This window comes from Littorina saxatilis, linkage group LG10 (genome assembly GCF_037325665.1).
Source record: "Littorina saxatilis isolate snail1 linkage group LG10, US_GU_Lsax_2.0, whole genome shotgun sequence".
Classification (NCBI taxonomy): domain Eukaryota; kingdom Metazoa; phylum Mollusca; class Gastropoda; order Littorinimorpha; family Littorinidae; genus Littorina; species Littorina saxatilis.
The window spans coordinates 37,067,842-37,085,559 of NC_090254.1; the positions used below are offsets into that span (position 1 = coordinate 37,067,842).

At 41.8% G+C, this 17,718-nt stretch overlaps 1 protein-coding gene across 2 annotated transcripts in view; it reads right to left on the reverse strand.

The window, feature by feature from the left end:
- Positions 1 to 2,638: 2,638 nt before the first annotated feature.
- The window catches only part of LOC138978729 (low affinity immunoglobulin epsilon Fc receptor-like), a 43,636-nt gene continuing 28,556 nt past the window's right edge, over positions 2,639 to 17,718 (reverse strand). The window contains exons 1-7 of one of the 2 annotated variants that reach the window (XM_070351523.1): positions 7,935 to 8,166; positions 6,845 to 7,198; positions 6,217 to 6,365; positions 5,502 to 5,973; positions 4,356 to 4,438; positions 3,905 to 3,995; positions 2,639 to 3,022 (exon numbers count right to left, since the gene is read on the reverse strand). In XM_070351523.1, coding sequence (XP_070207624.1) covers positions 2,790 to 3,022; positions 3,905 to 3,995; positions 4,356 to 4,438; positions 5,502 to 5,973; positions 6,217 to 6,365; positions 6,845 to 7,198; positions 7,935 to 7,986 — 1,434 coding nt within the window. In that variant the 5' untranslated portion in view covers positions 7,987 to 8,166 and the 3' untranslated portion in view covers positions 2,639 to 2,789. Of the gene's footprint in view, positions 3,023 to 3,904; positions 3,996 to 4,355; positions 4,439 to 5,501; positions 5,974 to 6,216; positions 6,366 to 6,844; positions 7,199 to 7,934; positions 8,167 to 17,718 lie in introns of those variants that run through there. The other variant, XM_070351522.1, reaches the window with a different exon arrangement.

A 17,718-nucleotide genomic window follows, 5' to 3' on the forward strand; every position in this document is an offset into this window, starting at 1 on the left:
TCAAATGGCACCAGATGGCACCATTTTGCTTCTTTGAGCCAAAATTTTTTCCGGGGGGGCATGCCCCCGGACCCCCCTAGCAAATTCGGGCGCTTCGCGCCCATCACATTCACTTTCGATTCAAAGTGCACCCCCCTTACAAAGCAACTGATCCGCCCCTGTAGGTGAAAGTTATTTTTGTGTGTATAAGAAATCTTGTATTAACTGATGATGTTGTGTTGGCTTACTTTTCCTTCTCTTTTTCTCTTTGTGTATGAGAAATATCGTATTAATTGATGTTGTGTATGCTGACTTTTCCTTCTCTTTGTGTATGAGAAATATCGTATTAAAATTGATGTGTATGCTCACGGTTTCTTCCATTTGTCGTTCTTTCTCTCCATTCTGTTTGTCTGTCTGACTTTGTCTTCTTTTATTGGTTTGTCTGTCTCTCTCTGCGTCTGTCGGTCTGTTCGTTTCTCTCTCTCTCTCTCTCTCTCTCTCTCTCTCTCTCTCTCTCTCTCTCTCTCTCTCTCTCTCTCTCTCTCTCTCTCTCTCTCTCTCTCTCTCTCTCTCTCTCTCTCTCTCTCTCAGGAATTTGTGTCGAGAGGCAAAAAGGGAACAATGGAAATCCTTAGAACGCTGAAAAAGTGTGGTATTTCCTCATGCGAAGTGTTTTTCAAACTGTTTGATGCTCAAATTGTTCCTTCACTGCTCTATGCTTCTGAACTTTGGGGTCACAGCGAAAATAAACAGATCGAAAGGGTGCACCTTTACGCGTGCAAGCTTTTTATGAATGTACCAAACATGACACCTAACGACATGATTTACAGTGAACTTGGCCGTTATCCACTTCACATTGAGTCCGCTGCAAAGTGCATTCAATATTGGTTCCGCTTACTTAAGCAGCCGGACGTTAGATTTTCTAAGATGGCATACTTGTCCCTATTGAATATGCATGAAAGGGGCCATGACAACTGGGTCACACGTGTTAAGTCTTTGTTGTGTGAGCTTGGTTTTGGCCTTGTGTGGCAATTTGGAAGCGTGGCAGATGAGAGACTATTCCTGCGCACCTTCAAAGAACGATTAAGTGAAAACTTTTGTCTGAAATGGCTCAATCATACGTCACAAAGTCCTCGCTTTGAACTTTACCACAGTCACAAAAGTCTGATCGGACGAGAACATTATTTAGACTTTATAAAAGTGAATATCTACAGGACAGCTCTCAGCAGGTTCAGACTTGGCGTCTCTCCATTCAGTGCACACAGGCAACGTTTTTCGCATTCGGAAGCAAGCCGGCCATGCCCTTTTTGTACAAATAAAACTGAGGATGAAATGCATGTTGTCTTTGTGTGCCCAGTGTATCAGGCTATTAGAACCGGTATATTGGCATACCGGTTGACTCTCCATGCGAACTCCAACTGTGTGAACTGTTGAAAGGTAGCGACGAAACAAAAGCCGTAAGTTTTGCTAAATATCTATTCCTGGCTTGGAAAGCGAGGCAGAAGAGACTTGATGTTTGATTCGTGACATGGAAAATGTACCCCTCGGTATTACCGTTACCAGAAAGTTTTCATGGTTGATACACTGTTTGCTACGATGTATATATCTATATTGTGAGGTGACTATATTAGCAAGCAACTGCCAAAAATATTTAACACCATGTATATACATTTGATTCGATTACGTGAAATGCTGATTTTGTACATTTTCTCTTTTTTTTACCATTGTAAAAACCAAATCACTGGTTACACAATTAAACAATCCAATCCAATCCAATCTCTCTCTCTCTCTCTCTCTCTCTCTCTCTCTCTCTCTCTCTTTCTCTCTCTCTCTCTCTCTCTCTCCTCTCTCTCTCTCTCTCTCTCTTCCTCTCTCCCTCTCTTTCCCTCTCTCTTTCTCTCTCTCCCTCTCTCTCTCTCTCTCTCTCTCTCTCTCTCTCTCTCTCTCTCTCTCTCTCTCTCTCTTCCTTCCTTTGTTTCCTTGTTTACTTCTACTTCTCTCCGTCTCCGCTCTTTCTCGCCTTCTTTCTCATTCTCTGTGTCTCTTTTATGTTTCTCTCTCTTCTTTTCCCTTTTCATTCGCTCTACCCTTTTTTCTCTTCAGTTTATAAGCAAGAAATATGTGTGTTAAATATGTGTTGAAGTTAATAGTTGAAATTCTGTAGGGCTTATGTGGTTTTTTGTTTTGCCCAGTTTTCACTCTCTCTCTACCGTCACCAAATTAAAAGGAACTAGACCAACAATGAGTCTGTGTGTCGGTGAGAGTGTGAACGTTACCAGCATACACCAAACAATGAGTCTGTGTGTAGGTGAGAGTGTGAACGTTTACCAGCATATACCAAACAATGAGTCTGTGTGTCGATGAGAGTGTGAACGTTACCAGCATACACCAAACAATGAGTCTGTGTGTCGGTGAGAGTGTGAACGTTACCAGCATACACCAAACAATGAGTCGGTGAGAGTGTGAACGTTACCAGCATACACCAAACAATGAGTCTGTGTGTCGATGAGAGTGTGAACGTTACCAGCATACACCAAACAATGAGTCGGTGAGAGTGTGAACGTTACCAGCATACACCAAACAATGAGGCTTCCATACAACAACACCAGCGGATCAGAAGCAGTTACACAGCCCATGAACGAACAAACAAACAAACTGGTTTATTTTCATTTGTTTATATGATTCACTGGTTTATTTTCATTTGTTTATATGATTCACTGGTTTATTTTCATTTGTTTATATAAACAGAACAGACCGTGTTCACAAACAAAGGGTTTACCACTGTCGCACGGAGCGTCGTTCGAAACCTCTCAGAACAAAACGTGTTGTTCACAAACAAAGGGAAACTGTTTGTCGCATGGAGCGTCGTTCCAGCGGTCAGCAGACTTTGGATTGCCCGGCCAGAACATTGCGCAGTCCTCCTTTCCCCTGAAGTCGTTGGGTTCTCCTGGCTTCCACTTGGTGAAGGTAGGAGGCTGGCCGGAGGGGAGTAGGAAGAGTCCCTCCGTTCCTACGTCACTGAGTCCCAGCCACGCGTACTCGGCTGACGTCACATATTTATAAAAGGTATTAGTTAGCACCACAGGAGCTTGTATCAAAGCGCCGGTCGATTATTACTTACTCCTTCATCCTTACTGTATCCTTACTACTACTAAGTAAGGATGAAGGAGTAAAACATAATCGATCGGCGCTTTGATACAAGCTCCTGTGGTTAGTACATGTATTTTAATGTTAATACAATGGAGCCCCCCTTTTAAGACCCCCCCCCCCCCCCGGCACGGTTGGCCTTGTGGTTGTTTGCTTAACGCCCAGCCGACCACAAAGGGCCATATCAGGGCGGTGCTGCTTTGACATTTAACGTGCGCCACACACAAAACAGAAGTCGCAGCACAGGCTTCATGTCTCACCCAGTCACATTATTCTGACACCGGACCAACCAGTCCTAGCACTAACCCCATAATGCCAGACGCCAGGCGGAGCAGCCACTAGATTGCCAATTTTAAAGTCTTGGGTATGACCCGGCCGGGGTTCGAACCCACGACCTCCCGATCACGGGGCGGACGCCTTACCACTAGGCCAACCGTGCCGGTTAAAAAAAAAAAAAAAAAAAAGACATACCGCTAAGAAATGATCAATTGGCCAACAACAAACATGTATTACAAGTTGAATGAAATGTTCTTGAATTTAAACCTATAAACAACATTTAAAAGTTCTTGTGGAGTGTGTGTGTGTGTGTGTGTGTGTGTGTGTGTGTGTGTGTGTGTGTGTTTGTACACGCATGCATGCATGCATGTTTATGTGTGTGCGTGCGCGCCAGTGTGTGTGTTCTAATGTGCATGTGTGTGTGTGTCTCTCTCTTTCTGCCTGTCCTGTTTCTTTGTCTATGTGTACGTGTGTAATGCAAAGAGTGTATTATCAACCTGACCTGGTGCAGCAGCCACCATGGTGAAGACAAAGGAGTTCTCTTCCTCGGAGTCGATCTCCACCAGCATAGCCCCCTCGGTTTTGCACTGTACCTGCAGAGTCAGAAATCCCAAAACAGGTACAGTGCTAACGTTCCAACATTCAGAGTTTTCAAAACACAAGAGTTGTAGGTTATTGGAACGTTTGATTATTGACAAAGCAAAACGTTACATTTACAGTACGTCGACACAGAGATCTTGTAAGTAGACAGCCAGACAAACACTTCTGGTACACATAATGAACTTATCTCAGTCAAAATTGTCGATGAATTTCGCATGCAAGATGCTGTCGGTGTAATGATTGATCGAAAGACCGACTCGGAGTGGCAATGAATAGAACAGGGATAGATTGGGGTGAAGGGTGTAGTGTTTTGGTGACTTCGGGGCGGAGGGGGGGGGAGGGGCAGATCTTACCTGTGCATTTTGCCAGGTGGCGGCAATGCTGATGTACTTGTAACACGACTCTCCGAGTAACTTCCATGATCGTGGGCACTTATCTGAAATCATCAACGCCCGATTATGAACAATGTGTAATGTGTATTCAGTATTATGTATATGTTACTTGTGTAAACGTAATGTGAGGGTGTCAGATATGAATTAATTGATTGTGAATAGTAAAACACACACACTCACACAAAAACTATTTTTTTTAAATCCACACCCACAGTTACCTGTAGTCATGGAAACATGGTAGTTTTCCACTATGAGGAACACATGGAAGAACACATACCCATACCGGTCTTTCAAATTGATATTTGAATATTCGTCTCCGTTTCCGTTTGCTTGCTTGTTCGATTGGTGGTCTGCCACATGATTTAGTCATTTGTGCTGTGTAATATGTCATTATGCTCTTTCAAATTGCAGATTGAGCAAGGTATGGTTGTAACCATGCAAGACCACACAATTGCCCAACAAATATGCATGATGGAGTTCCTCTCTCTCTCTCTCTCTCTCTCTCTCTCTCTCTCTCTCTCTCTCTGTCCCTGTCTCTCTCTCTGTCTCTCTGTGTGTCTCTCTCTCTCTGTCTCTCTCTGCGTGTCTCTCTCTATGTGTCTCTCTCTCTGTCTCACTCTCTCCCTGTCTCTCTCTCTCTCTCTCTCTCTGTCTCTCTCTCTCCCCTCTCTCTCTATCTTCCCCCCTCTATCTCTGTCTGTCTGTCTGTCTGTCTGTCTGTCTGTCTGTCTGTCTGTCTGTCTGTCTCTCTCTCTGTCTCTCAGATTGATAGAAAAAGGCCCAGCCTTAAATCTTAATCCTTGTGAAAAAAGTTCAACTTTCTCTCTGTCTCTCTCCCCCTCTCTCTCTCTTCCCCTCTCTCTCTCTGTCTGTCTGTCTGTCTGTCTGTCTGTCTGTCTGTCTGTCTGTCTGTCTGTCTGTCTGTCTGTCTATGTGTCTGTCCGTCTGTCTATTTCTCTCATTCTCTGTCTCTCATTCTTTCTGTCTGTCTCTCTATCTCTGTCTGTCTGTCTGTCTGTCTGTCTATTTCTCTCTCTCTCTCTCTCTCTCTCTCTCTCTCTCTCTCTCTCTCTCTCTCTCTCTCTCTCTCTCCGCTTGTAATCTTACCTATGTCGGCTATGACTTCCGTCATCCGAGAGAGCAAGACATTCAGTTTTCCGTCCTCTTCTTTCAGTTTGTCCACCGCAGACTGGAGTTCCCTGTTCTGGTGCTTGATTTTGTTGACGTCAGCTTCCAACTGTTCTTGTTCTGCTTTCAGTTTCTCGTTTTTCGCTTTCAGTTTCTCGTTTTCCGCTTTCAGATTCTCGTCCTCAGCATCTAGATTTGCGATTCGGTCCTTCTGTTTTTCGTTCTCTTCCGTGAAAGTTTTCTGCTCAAATACTGTCTGCAGCACATTGATCTGGTTACTGTCCACGCGCACGAAATCGTTGCCATGACGACTGTCGGCGAGACAGGTATGAGACAGGTGTTGCGGGGGGATGCGACAGGTGTAGGTACCTTCCACCACAGGTGCGAGCAGGCTCAGGTAAAAACGACCGTCGCTGTAGTCTGTGCTGTTTAGTTTGTCTCCTGTAGGGGTCTGTTGTGACACACACATGTAATATGCACATGAAAGCACGCACATAAGCATGGACATACATACACACGAATACACACTTACGCACGCACGCACATGTACGCACGTAGGCATGCATACACACACACATACACACACACACACTGTGACACACACACACAATCACGCACGCACACGCACACACACACACACACACACTCGCACGCACGCACGCACACAGTGCATGTCACTACATAAATTACTTACAGTCCATTCGACTTGGAGCGAGGGTTGTTGGTCAGTGAATTGGAACTTTCCGCATGAGAGCGTGAGGGTGAAGGTGCTGGTGGTGTTGTCCCACTTTGCACCCCCCTCCTGCCGCACGTGCACCTTTCTGTCCTCTGTCAGCTTGATGTCTGCACACACACACACACACACACACACACACACACACACACACACACACACACACACACACACACACACACACACACACACACAGGGAATTGCTTCCTTATCAACAAAGAAGGAATCGCACAAAGATGGTTTACTTAAATTAAGAAGAAAATAGGGTCTTGACATAGCAAAATCATAGTCCTTCTATAGCACATGCGATTTTTCACGGCGAAACACCCGGTAACAGGGAAACTAGATTTTACACCGTATCCGAGAAAAATGCCCTCGGTGTGTCTTATGTGCGGTTCGATTTTTGCAAACGGACATAAAGCTATTTATTTTGTACCATCACAAAATCAGGACTATTATATAGAAGCAATCTAGAAATATTTTATAAAAACAAAAATACACGCAAAAAAAATCAAAAAACAAAATCAAACTAAAAAATCCCAAAACTAACCAGAAAACTGACCCAGAACCGAACAAGGTGAAACAGTACCTTTAACTTGCAGAGCAACATATGTTTGATAGCGACCGACGCCATTTTGGTCTTGTGTTTCAAAGCTGATGCTGTACATCCCAGAATCCTTCATCGTGACGTCAGTCATCGTCACACTTCCATTTGACTCGTAGCTCACACGCTTTGAATAATTTGCACTGGTTTCAAACACCCCAGAGCTGTAAAAGGCGATCAGTTTCGAGGTGGAATTTGTTTCATATTGCCATTTAATGTCCTTGACGCCTTCGTTTGGTGCGGTAAGAAAATCCCACGGGAAAGTGACGTCATCTCCGACACATACTGAAAGGACGTCATTGTCCTTTGGCGAGCCACTCCAGTCCAAGCAGTACGAATCTGAAAAGAAGTGATTGGGTTTTTTAATAGTTTTTACCGCACCAAGTTAAAATGCAAGCCCATAGTTTTTACCGGGTCAAAGATTACTTGGTGAAAATGTAGAAGAAATACCTTCAAAATTAAAGTCGTGGGAGCTCCGCAGAGAGAGTGAGAAAGAGTCTTTTAGTAGAAAGCAAATATGAGCAAGGGGATACAAGTGAATGCCCCAAAAATGAACATGTATGTTACATGTATGTTTGTATGTCAAAAATCGAAAATGTTATCGGTTTTCTTTATTTTGGGCACATTTTCGATCAAATACAACAAAACTGTATAATTTTTTTTATTCAGGGGGTAATAAGAATTGCAATTTCAAATTAAAAACATCAAAATATCTGCAAAATGTGACTTGAAATTTTCTAAATCGTTTGAGCTACCAAGCTAAAACGCAATCCCATAGTCCGGACTGTGCTAGGGACTATTTGTTAAAAGAAACAACTTCAAACATGCAACCGCCACAGTGCCGCCTCAACTTTCAGTGAAACTCATAAATGACGTTATCAAATTACGTTATCAAAAAACGAAGAAACGGATTTCTAGCAAATTCACTCATAACAATCCGTTAGGTAGTTTGTGACAAATGCATATTACAGACAGACACACACATACACATACATAGGAAGACAAATATTCCCTCTGACCTTGGTAAAATATTCTGTAACTACTTGATTGACTGTACAAAACAAACGAAACTCACGTTTGTTGAGAGCAACAAGAAGTACCAGGACGAACAATCTCCAGTCGCCCATGCTGCGCAGTGACTGTCTTCCCTCCCTTCTTCTATCTTCTCTGCCTGGCTTTCTTTGTTTCGATCTGCTGTTCAACGTGTACACTGCGTGATCTCTCGGCTGTCACTACTTCTGTTCCCTTCTACATATTGTTCCCTTTGTCTTCTGGTTTTAATACTAGTCGAATCAAAGGTCTTAGGGACACGCTGTCATATACGACGGAATAGATAACGTGAAGGTGTGTGTGAAATATTTGTAATGTGATTACTCTGCTGTGAAACCCAACTCCTGTGATATGAGAGGGTAAATTTATATAGTGCAATATCATATCTGATTGTGATAGTCTTAAAGACGTTTTTTTTTTTACCTTATTAGATATTATCTGTACAATTACTGAATTTTAAGATGACATGGACAGCACTTTAGGTTAGTGTTATTGGAAATATGATGTGTGCTTGTGATTGTGAACCTATGTTTTGTGTTTTATGTTTTATGTGTGTCGTCCTATACAATTGTTGTTATAATCGTTTGCAGGCAGGCAGGGTGTGCCGAAGGAAAATTTCCATTTCTATGTAATATTTTAATGGACAATAAAATGCTGTTATTATTATTATTTTTAAATACCGCTTTTGGTTTCATAGCTTATTATCAAGGTTGCGGTGAGACCGACCGAATGCTCAGTACTCAAACGAGGCAAAAACTGCGTTATTTTTCTCGTCTCAGATTTTTTTGGTGACATTCCGTTTGGAAATATACTGAACGGCAAAAGTTAGGGACCGCCCTTGACAAAACCAGGCCGTCCTGACCTGGGCCTCTCCAGAACGCTGTTGGTGGCCTGGAACTTCTGATGCAGCCTGACCACGACAGAATGGGACACTCCAAGTCGTCTGCCCACTTATCGCTTGCTTACGCCGTCTTGCAGCCATGCGATGGCCCGGGCTTTGTTGAAGGTGGTCACCTTTCGTCTGGGAGGCATAGTGAGAAGATGGTGGCTTGCGGAAAATCGCGGGGCTATAAAGCCTAACTGGTGACAACAGTTCACTCTCAACACATCCCCCCTGCACGTGCATAACGAATTTTTCATCTTTCCCGTCCAGGCTTGCCCACGCGCCAGCGTAAAAATGGTCCACTTTTTGCAGTTTGGCAGTTTCTGTCTTGTACCCTAGCCAGGCCTCCGTGGTTCCCGAGCAAGTTTCCTGCTAACACAGCATTGCTCACCCACTGGTGTGTACGGCCTGACAGCCATTTGGTTTTATAAACTTAGGAACAAGGAGTTTGGCACAGATGAAGTCAGCTGGTTTTTTCAAGGGCGGTCACTAACTTTTGCCGTTCAGTATATAAGGGCTCGTTGTGTGGGAAGCAAAACGAGTGTTACACCGGCGGTCTAAAACGAGACACTTAATGCTATCTTAGGTTTGGTTCAGACCGTACTGATCATTCAAGTCAAGTCAAGTCAAGTCAAGTATTTTATTGTTTTGGGCCCAGAGGGCTTTGAAACAAAGATATAACTTTAACAAAAAAAGGTAACAAATCAGACAGTTAATATATGTATACAAATTGAGCGGACAAATACAACAATGCTATACGACCAAATTAAATTGGCAATATACACTTCCATACATGCAAACAAAAAGAAAAATAGGTTTAACAAAATCAGGCAGATAATATGTATACATTAAGCGGACAACGATAATATACAGCCGAAATAAATTGGCAATACCATTATGCCATGCATCTTTTGTAAAAACACAAAACAAAAGCATGTATTACATATATATATATATACACTAGAATGAATACCCGCTTCGCCGGGTAGCCGGCTTCGCCGGGAAGAAGTACTTAGAGCCGTACGCCGGCTTCGCCGGGTCCGAACAATGGACCCGCCAAGCTTAGGTCCCTCCCAGATTCGTGGAATGGGAACAGCACGAAAATGATTCAGTGGCCATATTGCCATTCCTGACCATATCGAGTCCCATCCTTGTCGACGAATGTAACCGTGTTAATCACCTTTGGAGGCGAACTCCACTCAAACAGGACTGAGCAAGTTATGGCTTCTCAAAGGAAGGCCAGTACATAAAATTATACAAAAGCCGCCAGACCACATCACAAACAGAACTGAACAATGCACAGGTGTTGCTTACATAGAGACACACACACACACACACACACACAAAAACACAGAGAAGCCGTATCTATAGAGAGATAGATGACAGTGTATTTTTCGCGTGGCTATAAATTGATTCGACCTTTGCACTTTTACAGTGAGGATAATTTACGGGTCCAATTTACGTTCTGGACACTGCGTTGACCTTCTAAAAATAGTAACAGTAACAGAACGCCGGGAATATCCGAAGACGCTCCACTCACACTATGAGTGCACCATACGAAGGAAGGGAGGTAAACGCTGAAAACCTGGAGAATATGAGAAGATAAGGAAGAGTTACTTATAATGGTGAAATGAACACAAAAACCAAAATCGATTCAGCGCTGCGCGCTGAGAGCACGTGTTGAAATATCTCATCGATGATATTGTGTCCGGGGTGTAGCTGAATACGGTGTTCAAATTTGAAAAAGATCCACCGAGAACTTTGGCTTTGGTGTGTCGGTATGGGGGCCCGGGTAGCTGAGGTGGAACCAAAATAGCTGAGGTGGAACCAAAATCGGTTCCGCGCTGCGCGCTGAGAGCACGTGTTGAAATATCGACCAGGTTGTGTCGTGTCCCGGGTCTACCTGAATATGCCCACCAAATTTGAAGCAGATCCATCGAGAACTTTGGCCGTGCATGGCGAATACACAAATACACAGATACACAGACACACAGACACAAGTCGTATATATATATAGATACCAATAAAGAAACTAGATGTAACGCTAACATACTAAAATCATAACATGGGCTACAAATCTTGCTAGCTTCATTAGTTTTATCTTAGATTTACAATTCATTAACTGTTCATATTTTAAACAATTTGGGTGAGATCGGTAATAAGGACTAATTAATTTTCTTCTTTCAGACACTATACTTTCGTCGGTACAACTGAACAAATAGTGAAACTCATCACCTAATTCGGTCGTTGTACGCTCAGCCTCTCAACTGTCTCGGTAACGTGACGTGCTACGGAATAACGATAAGTATAGCTGCTACTTTTGGTTGCAGTAATCAGCATCCCTGTTGGGATTCCCGCGATCACTGATGACAGTCTTGGTTGTCAGGCCGCGACCACAATCAAACCTGTCTAAAAGGACCACCCAATGGACCGTTGGGTTTTATAGACAGGTGTACAAATGTGAACTATACAGAAAAATCAAACTCATCAAGAATCCTGTAGGGTGGTCGTAATGGGTAGGTGGTCGTTATCGAGAGGTTAAGATAGGGTTAAGGGTGGAGATTTTACCGATCTCCCAGGCCGACGTACGTGCAGAATGCTTGTGCCTAGTAGTGGTTACGCTGAGCAGGATAGCACGCTTTTCTATTCTTTTTAACTTTCTGAGCTTGTTTTTAATCCAAACATATCATATCTATATGTTTTTGGAATCAGGAACTGACAAGGAATAAGATGAAACTTTTTTTTTAAACCGATTTCGAAAAATTTATTTTATTCATAATTTTGATATTTTTAATTTTCCGAGCTTGTTTTTAATTCGAATATAACATATTTATATGTTTTTGGAATCAGAAAATGATGAAAAAAAAAATTAAAGTGTTTTTGGATTGTTTTATTAAAAAAAATTTTAACTGCAATTTTCAGATTTTTAATGACCAAACTTATCAATTAATTTTTAAGCCGCCAAGCTGAAATGCAATGCCGAAGTCCGGCCTTTGTCGAAGATAGCTTTGCCAAAATTTCAATCAATTTCATTGAAAAATGAGGGTGCTACAGTGCCGCCTCAACTTTTACAAAAAGCCGGATATGACGTCATCAAAGACATTTATATTTGATGCATTATATTATATATCGTCTGTGCTGTTAAGCCACTTTTCCCCTTTGTAAGTTTTGGGGCCAGAACAATTTATGGAAACCAGGGATACGTTGTCTTTCGTGGAAAGTTTGGATAAAATGGGAGGTCCCTGTGAGAATTTTGTTTTTAAGAAGAATATACTACACAAAGCTTTTGTATTTTTGAATTTATTCAACATTCAAAACGTGAAAAAGGAAGAGGGGGAAATGTGTGCAGTCTGTTTTAGCATTGTTGTTTTTTCCATGTTTTTTTCCCCCATCTTCTTTTCTCCATGAAGTGGTGGCATTAGTTTCCTGATTACATTTCTCACCTTTTCATGTGTGAAACACATGAGATGCGAATATGCTGAATAGACATTCAGATAATATGGTGCCCACCATTTAAAACTACCAGCTGTTAACGAAGTGTTGTTTCTGCGGTGCATTAACAGTTTTGGGAATGAAGGGCTGTGAAAAAATGATTATTAAACTGGTGAACTGTACAGAAAAGTGTTTTAAATCTAATTAAGATTTGCTTGTGATTCTTTTTTGTGACTGGGCTGAAGTGACTAGGACTACATTTTGAACACCCTATTTGATTTTCATTGCAAAACAACTCCAACAGTAATATGTGCAATATCTATCTATTCCATATTTATGAAAATTGAAAACCGTGATAAAATGGCATTCACTTTTTATGGCGAATCATTGGCTCACGTAAGTGTAGCCTATGCGATGGTAAACTTTGTCTGTCTGTGCGTGCGTGCGTGCGTATGTATGTATGTGTGTATGTCTGTGGTAGAAACTTTAACATTTTTGGCTAAACACCGAAATACTCATTTCACGTGGTTAATTTTCAAGCACCATCTTCAAATTATTGAAGCAATGATCAACATTGTGTCGGCATGTGTGTAGTTAAAGCGTGTATCCAAAGAAAACGGGTGGTGGGGGGTTTTGAAGGGGTACAAGCAGTTGACTGATTTGTGTCGTGTTTGGCATGTAGACGGCAGGTCAGGTGTCAAGATCAGGTCAGGGGTCGCGCGAAGGATTGTGGTCCAGTTCTCACCTCGCCGATTCGCCGGGGAAGACGATTTCATGTTGTTCGGTTTCTAAGCTCCAGAAAAGTAAATAAAGAAGATACCAAAGGGAGATTTCCTACAATTTGATCTGCACAGCGTGTTTCCAATGTCCACGCGAGGAAGAGCTGTCGAAAGCGCGGCAGTCAGTGTCGATCTTGCAGCCGTATCCCGGTAAGTTCAGAGACAGATCTAGTGTCTCCCACTCTGATAACGTGTCACCTACTGTTAATCCGTTTTGTTTTAATTTCTTTTTATTTCAGCAGACACGGATGTCAAACACAGTGCTAGGCAGTCACCTCTAGTGAAATGAGTTGATCTAAAGTGCCTGTAATGTTTGGATGTCTTTGCTCGTGGTTCGATTTATGTGAATTTCAAGACTTGCAGTAGAGTCTCAAGTTAAGTTTACTCTGCCCGAAAAAAACTGTCCACCATTTACTTGAACATGCAGATATAAGGAAACGGAATGAATCTGTTCTCAAAGTCAAAATGATCACGATTTTTTCCTCAGATTCAAAACATGCACTGTCATGGTTTTGTCTGTACAATTTAGTAAGTCTTAAGTACTTTGCAACAACTTCCTTGAACGTGAAAGACAGTTTTTGAATGCTAGATCTGTATCGCGTTTCATTCCAGACTCGATCCTCTCTTTGATTGTAGATCTACTGTTTGCTGTTTACGCACTATCATATGATTCGCTATGTAACGTTTGGTAAGCTTACCTTGCCACAGCTTTCTTGTCTTTGTTGGCATTTCTGGCTGTGTTGACCGTCAGAATTATTTTAAGAACCAGGCTGCTGCAGTCGACATGTTTCGCATATTGTAGGGTTACCATGCTGCATAGGTAAAGTGGCTTGTATAACCTGACTATTCTGTTTCAAAACACTGTTTATATTTGTGTAGGTTGTAGTCATCATAACTAATCGCATTTTGCCATTTGTTTCAGAAAGGAGGTTAACCTACAACAAGATCGACGCTATGTCAGATATATGCCTCAGCCACATGAAGACTTCCGAATTTAGATCTACTCGGCATGGTGACAAGTCTTGATGAAAAGTATAGGACTGAGGACAGCAGTGGAAAAAGTGCCCACATGGCAGGTACCTAACCTATTACCCTAGTCATTTTATCTGTTTGCCTTCTTTTGAAAATTATACATGGAGTTGATATGATATGATGCGTTAGTTTTAACTGTGTGTGCGTGTGTGTGTGTGTGTGTGTGTGTGTGTGTGTGTGTGTGTGTGTGTGTGTTTGTGTATGTGTGTGTGTGTTACGGAGTGAGTGAGTTTGTGTTATGTTACTGTTTGTTGATTTCTTACGGGAGCCTTGAAGGCTTCGCCTCTTGTTTTCTTTATAATTGACAATTGCCGCCTTTACACCTTTGCAGTGTTCATCATTACTTTGAATTTCAGTTTATAAGTGTTTACAGGCAGTGTTGTTTTTGAATTAATGGCAAAGTAATCTTTGTATGTGTATTTGTGAACATTTATTATAGTTTTCTAAAGTACATGTATTACCCAACCTTAGGCCAAAAAAAAAAATAGGTGTGGTTACGGTAACATAGCCAAAAAAATAGGGTAGGTAGGTAGGCAATCACTTTTTTTTAACTTTTTTTTCTAATGTGTACAAATTAAACCTACTTGACAGGGAAATAAGTGTGCGACTCGGGCGCTTTTGCTTTCATTGCGTTTTTTGCACTCGTTTTTTCACTCGTTCTTTTTTTTGTGTGTTTTTTTTTGTTGACAAATGTAATAAAAAGTTATAGGATCGGCCCCTAAAAATAGGGTAGGTCTGGTTACCGTAACCACACCTATTTTTTTTTTAGGCCTTATGTAACCTACCGGTGTAGAAAATTGAAAACTGCTTGTGATGTATACTGCAGATAGAAACCCTTTGCAATTAGGCTGTTACTGTTCGAAATAAAGGCATGTAAACTTGGTGGGAAAAAAAGAATAAAAGAAAGTAGTGCCAATTAGGGACATGAAGTGGTTATATGCTGGGACAAAACGGTTGGGAAAAAGGAGAACTTTAAAGTTGCCATCAAGCAAGAGAGGGATGGGTGGTTTCAACTTGCTAATAAAAAAGCAGTGAGAGAGACAATTAAGGGCGACATGTGCGATCAAGCTGAATTTAAAAGTCCAGCACCTATAATTACATGTTTTCCACGTTATATTTCCAGTGTTATCCATGACAAGAAGGTTCCTTTTTTTCTAACCTTCATCTGTCCGACCCGTGCGATCTCACTTTTTCAGTGAGTTATTTTTTCCCTCTAACATCTAGTTGCCAGACTTCCGTCAACCTCTTGTCACATTTCACACTGTGATTCTCATGTGTCTGATCGCTTCTTTAACCTTTGCCGGATGCCGCTTTTGACTACACACTCCCGACGATGCGGGTTTGTCTGAACCCATACATTTGAAAGAGGGTTTTTACCGTTTATTCCTCTAACGACGATGCGGGTTTGTCTGAACCCATACATTTGAAAGAGGGTTTTTACCGTTTATTTCTCTAACGACGGGGTGGGTTCAGGGAAACCCACAGCGCTACTTCAGTGGTTGCATCGAGTTTCTCCCTTCACCGACCTCTTGCAGGGGAGGGAGAGGGGGAGGGAGAGACTGAGAGAGACTGAGAGACTAAGAAAAAGAGAGAGAGAGAGAGACTAAGAAAGAGAGAGAGAGAGACTAAGAGAGAGAGAGAGAGAGACTAAGAAAGAGAGAGAGAGACTAAGAAAGAGAGAGAGAGAGAGACTAAGAAAGAGAGAGAGTCTAAGAAAGAGAGTGAGAGACTAAGAAAGAGAGAGAGAGACTAAGAAAGAGAGAGAGGGAGACTAAGAGAGAGAGAGAGAGAGACAAAGAAAGAGAGAGAGACTAAGAGAGAGAGAGAGACTAAGAAAGAGAGAGACTAAGAAAGAGAGAGAGAGTCTAAGAGAGTGAGAGACTAAGAAAGAGAGAGAGAGAGACTAAGAAAGAGAGAGAGGGAGACTAAGAAAGAAAGAGAGAGAGAGAGACTAAGAAAGAGAGAGAGGGAGACTAAGAAAGAGAGAGAGACTAAGAAAGAGAGAGACAAAGAAAGAGAGAGACTAAGAAAGAGAGAGAGAGAGACTAAGAAAGAGAGAGAGAGACTAAGAAAGAGAGAGAGAGAGACTAAGAAAGAGAGAGAGAGACTAAAAAAGAGAGAGAGAGACTAAGAAAGAGAGAGACTAAGAGAGAGAAAGAGAGACTAAGAAAGAGAGAGAGACTAAGAGAGAGAGAGAGAGACTAAGAAAGAGAGAGAGAGACTAAGACAGAGAGACTAAGAAAGAGAGAGAGAGAGACTAAGAAAGAGAGAGAGAGAGACTAAAAAAGAGAGAGAGACTAAGAAAGAGAGAGAGAGAGAGACTAAGAGAGAGAAAGAGAGACTAAGAAAGAGAGATAGAGAGAGAGACTAAGAAAGAGATAGAGAGACTAAGAGAGAGAGAGAGAGAGAGAGAGACTAAGAAAGAGATAGAGAGACTAAGAGAGAGAGAGACTAAGAAAGAGAGAGAGAGACTAAGAAAGAGAGAGAGAGACTAAGAAAGAGAGAGAGACTAAGAAAGAGAGAGAGAGAGAGACTAAGAAAGAGAGAGAGAGACTAAGAAAGAGAGAGAGAGAGACTAAGAAAGAGCTAGAGAGAGATAGAGAGACTAAGAAAGAGAGAGAGAGACTAAGAAAGAGAGACTAAGAAAGAGAGAGAGAGAGACTAAAAAAGAGAGAGAGAGACTAAGAAATAGAGAGAGAGAGAGACTAAGAAAGAGAGAGAGAAAGAGAGACTAAGAAAGAGAGAGAGACTAAGAGAGAGAGAGAGACTAAGAAAGAGAGAGAGAGACTAAGAGAGAGAGAGAGACTAAGAAAGAGAGAGAGAGACTAAAAAAGAGAGAGAGAGAGAGACTAAGAAAGAGAGAGAGAGACTAAGAAAGAGAGAGAGCGAGAGACTAAGAAAGAGAGAGACTAAGAGAGAGAGAGACTAAGAAAGAGAGAGAGAGAGACTAAGAAAGAGAGAGAGAAAGAGAGACTAAGAGAGAGAAAGAGAGACTAAGAAAGAGAGAGAGACTAAGAGAGAGAGAGAGAGAGACTAAGAAAGAGAGAGAGAGACTAAGACAGAGAGACTAAGAAAGAGAGAGAGAGAGACTAAGAAAGAGAGAGAGAGAGAGACTAAAAAAGAGAGAGAGAGACTAAGAAAGAGAGAGAGAGAGACTAAGAGAGAGAAAGAGAGACTAAGAAAGAGAGATAGACTAAGAAAGATAGAGAGAGAGAGAGAGACTAAGAAAGAGAGAGAGAGACTAAGAAAGAGAGAGAGAGAGAGAGAGACTAAGAAAGAGAGAGAGAGAGACTAAGAAAGAGAGAGAGACTAAGAAAGAGAGAGAGAGAGACTAAGAAAGAGAGAGAGAGAGAGACTAAGAAAGAGAGAGAGACTAAGAAAGAGAGAGAGAGACTAAGAAAGAGCTAGAGAGAGAGAGAGAGACTAAGAAAGAGAGAGAAAGACTAAGAAAGAGAGACTAAGAAAGAGAGAGAGAGAGACTAAAAAAGAGAGAGAGAGACTAAGAAATAGAGAGAGAGAGACTAAGAAAGAGAGAGAGAAAGAGAGACTAAGAAAGAGAGAGAGACTAAGAGAGAGAGAGAGACTAAGAAAGAGAGAGAGAGACTAAGAGAGAGAGAGACTAAGAAAGAGAGAGAGACTAAAAAAGAGAGAGAGAGAGAGACTAAGAAAGAGAGAGAGAGACT